This window comes from Humulus lupulus, chromosome 5 (genome assembly GCF_963169125.1).
Source record: "Humulus lupulus chromosome 5, drHumLupu1.1, whole genome shotgun sequence".
NCBI classification, from domain to species: domain Eukaryota; kingdom Viridiplantae; phylum Streptophyta; class Magnoliopsida; order Rosales; family Cannabaceae; genus Humulus; species Humulus lupulus.
The window spans coordinates 225,256,389-225,259,796 of record NC_084797.1 but is presented as its reverse complement, the minus strand read 5'-3'; the positions used below and the strand labels follow the sequence as shown (position 1 = coordinate 225,259,796).

The 3,408-nt window shown below is 32.9% G+C and overlaps 1 protein-coding gene across 1 annotated transcript; it reads left to right on the top strand.

Moving 5' to 3' along the window:
• The first annotated feature begins 1,314 nt into the window (after positions 1 to 1,314).
• Positions 1,315 to 2,880, top strand: LOC133780007 (UPF0481 protein At3g47200-like). The gene is made up of 3 exons (XM_062219894.1): positions 1,315 to 1,716; positions 1,809 to 2,072; positions 2,284 to 2,880. Exons 1-3 carry the CDS (start codon positions 1,315 to 1,317, stop codon positions 2,878 to 2,880), a joined length of 1,263 nt encoding a protein of 420 aa, XP_062075878.1.
• Positions 2,881 to 3,408: the final 528 nt, after the last annotated feature.

Sequence of the window (3,408 nt, the reverse complement as noted above, 5' to 3'; positions counted from 1 at the left end):
GTATGATATATTTGATTTTTTTTAATTTTCAATATTTTACTATTTTGAATGATAATTGTATTACTTTAGTGGAGTTTGAATATCTTAGATATTCATCCGTAGTGAAGTAGGTTTTGAGTATTCTGTGTGGTGCGGTGATAACGGAAGATTGAAAACTTGCATGTCTTAGTGAAGTAGGTTCTAAGAATTTTGTGTGATGCGGTGATATATGGATGAGAACCTGTGAGCTGTTTGATTTGTTTGACATGTTGGTGATGAATGTGATAGATGGCTAGGCTAGTAAACTAGGGGATATGCTGTTTGATTTTCTATAGATGGTGACATGTTGGCTTTTCTCTTTTTCTTTTATTTTCAATGCAAGATGTGTATTTTACTATGTTTTAATTTTCATGTAATATGTTTTTTTTTGTAACCTATTTTTTTTTTGTTAAATTTTCATGTAGTATATTTTTGTTAATTGATGTTGTGTTTTACTCATTCAGATTATGTTGTGTGATTATATCATTATAGCAATTTATGCATGTTCTACAATTTTCTTGCTAATATTAATTATCAACTTGCAATGGATTGATTGTTTCTAAGCAAACTTTTGAAAAGTTTGATGAACCTAATAATTAAAGAATTTTTTTTTAATGTGCAGGTCTATATTGAGATGCATTTATTTGGCGCAATACTAGAAAACATTGGTAGTTTAAGTTTTTAGAATAAAAAATATATTTCACTAACTTTGTATACATTTCTTGTTTAATATTTGGTGATAATAGAATTTAACTGTAGTATAAACTATCATGTAATATGATTTTGTAAGCCGAGTAGACTAAATATTGAAATTATATTTTTGAGTAATTAATAAAAAAATATTTTGTTGTATTTTCTTTTGAAAATTTTAGAAATCTAACATATGTAATACATTTTGGACTCTCAAAGGGATATATATATTTTTTTAAATCAAAATGAAAATTGTAGCTGCATTTTTTAAAAAAAAAATTACTTTTAAGGACATGCAAAGCAAGTCCTAAAATCTTAATTTAAAGACACTCAACGGGATCTTTTAGGACTCGCTTACTTAAAGGCACTCAACGAGAGATTTTAGGACTCGCAACGCTAGTCCTAAAAACATTCTTTTAGGACTCTCAACACGAGTCCTAAAAGACCTCAGTTTTTAAGGCTCTCAAATAGAGGACTCGCGCCCCGCGAGTCTTAAAAACTTTTTTAGGACTCGCAATGCTAGTCCTAAAAAGTCTTTTTTGTAGTAGTGATTCATTTTCCTTCGTCCTTCCCTGTGAGTTCATCAGACATTCTGTGGAGTCGGCCATGTCCAAGGAGACTGCTCAAAACAAGAACGCCGTCAACTATATTGAGAAGGTTGAATCGAAGATCAATGAAATAGATCAAGAGAGAGACGAAAAGGTGAAAGAGAAAGAAGGGAGCAACAAGGCACCAAATCCGCATGATCAAAAACCAAAGATACAGAAAGCGCCTATGGTTCTCAGAGATCGCCAAAACTATTTGGACAAGTACTTTAAGCCGAGAGTGGTATCCATAGGCCCCATTCACCATGGAGATAAGAAGGTGAAGCAATGGGAGAAGTACAAGACTAGATTGGCCGCCAAATTCATTGAAAGCAGCAGCAGCCCCAACAACAAGACGACACTCTCTTTCTTTGACACAATTAAAGGCAACATTTCCGAGTTGAAAGAGTTATTCGATGAAGAGGTGCTTGGCGGCTATGACGATGACTCTCTGAGCTTGATGTTGTTCGTCTACTACGCAGCTGTGTCAATCATGATAATAAAAATAATATTAAGATGGATCAACTAGTTGTCGTTATACATGATTTGTTCTTTCTAGAGAATCAAATCCCTTTACGTGTTCTCGAGCTGTTGATCAACAATCTTGATGATGGTGCTCAAAAGAATGATCTGATGAATTCGATCAAGACATTCATTGTCAATAACGTTATGGCACCAAACGAGTACTGCCAAGAAATTCTTGGAGAAGAAGCAACTAGAGCAATTTTTGAAGAGAACAATCTATTAAAATCAACTCAACTTCTTGAGCTTCTCCAAAAAGTGTGTACGAAATGAACCAAACTCGAAACCCTTCCCAAATCCCAATGTTGGGACTAATAATCAAGGACAACGTCAACGGAGTTTGGGAGAAAAGCTAAGACTTGCTTGTTGTAAAAGTGATGTACAGGTACAAATTTATATACAATTATTTCATATGTTTTTATATTATTAATAATATCATCACCATGTTATAATAATCCACAACGTACAGCAGGAAAAATCTCAATCATTTCGCAACGTCGAGGAACTAAAAGCAGCGTGGATCAGCGTGGAACCAAGTAAGAAATGTTGGCCATTGAAACAAGTAAGGTTCATACCATGGTCCAAGAGAGAATTATATAGTTGTTATAAATTTAAACCCGTGCTTGAACTTCCTCGCTTAATGGTTGACGACTCCATGGGAGCTAAGTTCATGAACCTGATCGCCTACGAGATGTGTCCTGACAATTTCAGGACACAGTACGAAGTCACATCATACATATGTTTCTGGGATTCACTCATTGATAATCAGAGCGACGTCAAGGCCCTAAGGTCCAAAAAGATTCTGGTCAACCATCTTGGTAGCGACCAAGAAGTAACTGATATGTTCAATGAGATAGCCAATGATTTGGTGCCTAGCCCTTACATGTACAAGAATGTCAAGAATGATATACAGAGGCTGTACAATATGAAGTGCATGACTTGGCTGGCCGAAGCCTACAGCAACCATTTTAGTAGTCCTTGGACCACCATGGCTTTCCTTGGTACAGTTGTTGCGCTTTTTTTGAGTGGAGTCCAGACTTGGTATACAATTTACCCAGTGGAATAGATTCCACTGATAAATAATATCGATAATAATAACAATAATGCAAGATTGTTTGTCTTGTATATTAATTATATTAATTTCAAAGTTTTTTAAATAATTAAAATAAATTTGTAAAAGTTTTATTTCATGAACATTATGTTGACAACATGTTCATGACATGTCTCGTTTGATGTTGAAGGAAATAGAGTACTATTGTGGTTAATTTGCATAAAAACTACGCATATGTAAGATTTTTTTTGTGTGTGTGTTGTTTTTTTATTGTTGATTTGAAAATAGTGGTTTTTCATGCATTTTTTTTAATGATTAAGTATATGATTTAGATGTTTTAAATTATTTTTTGATATTATTTAAATAAAGTTTAACTAAATTCGAATTTAGACACTAATTTTAACTAGATTACAAAATACAAGAGTCTTTTTAGAATTTTCTCAAACAAATGGAGCTTTGTTTAAACACATAAGACCAAAGTGATATTATTCCTTATATAAATTAATTTATCTTTTATTTTTTTCAAAAAAAAATCTTTTATTA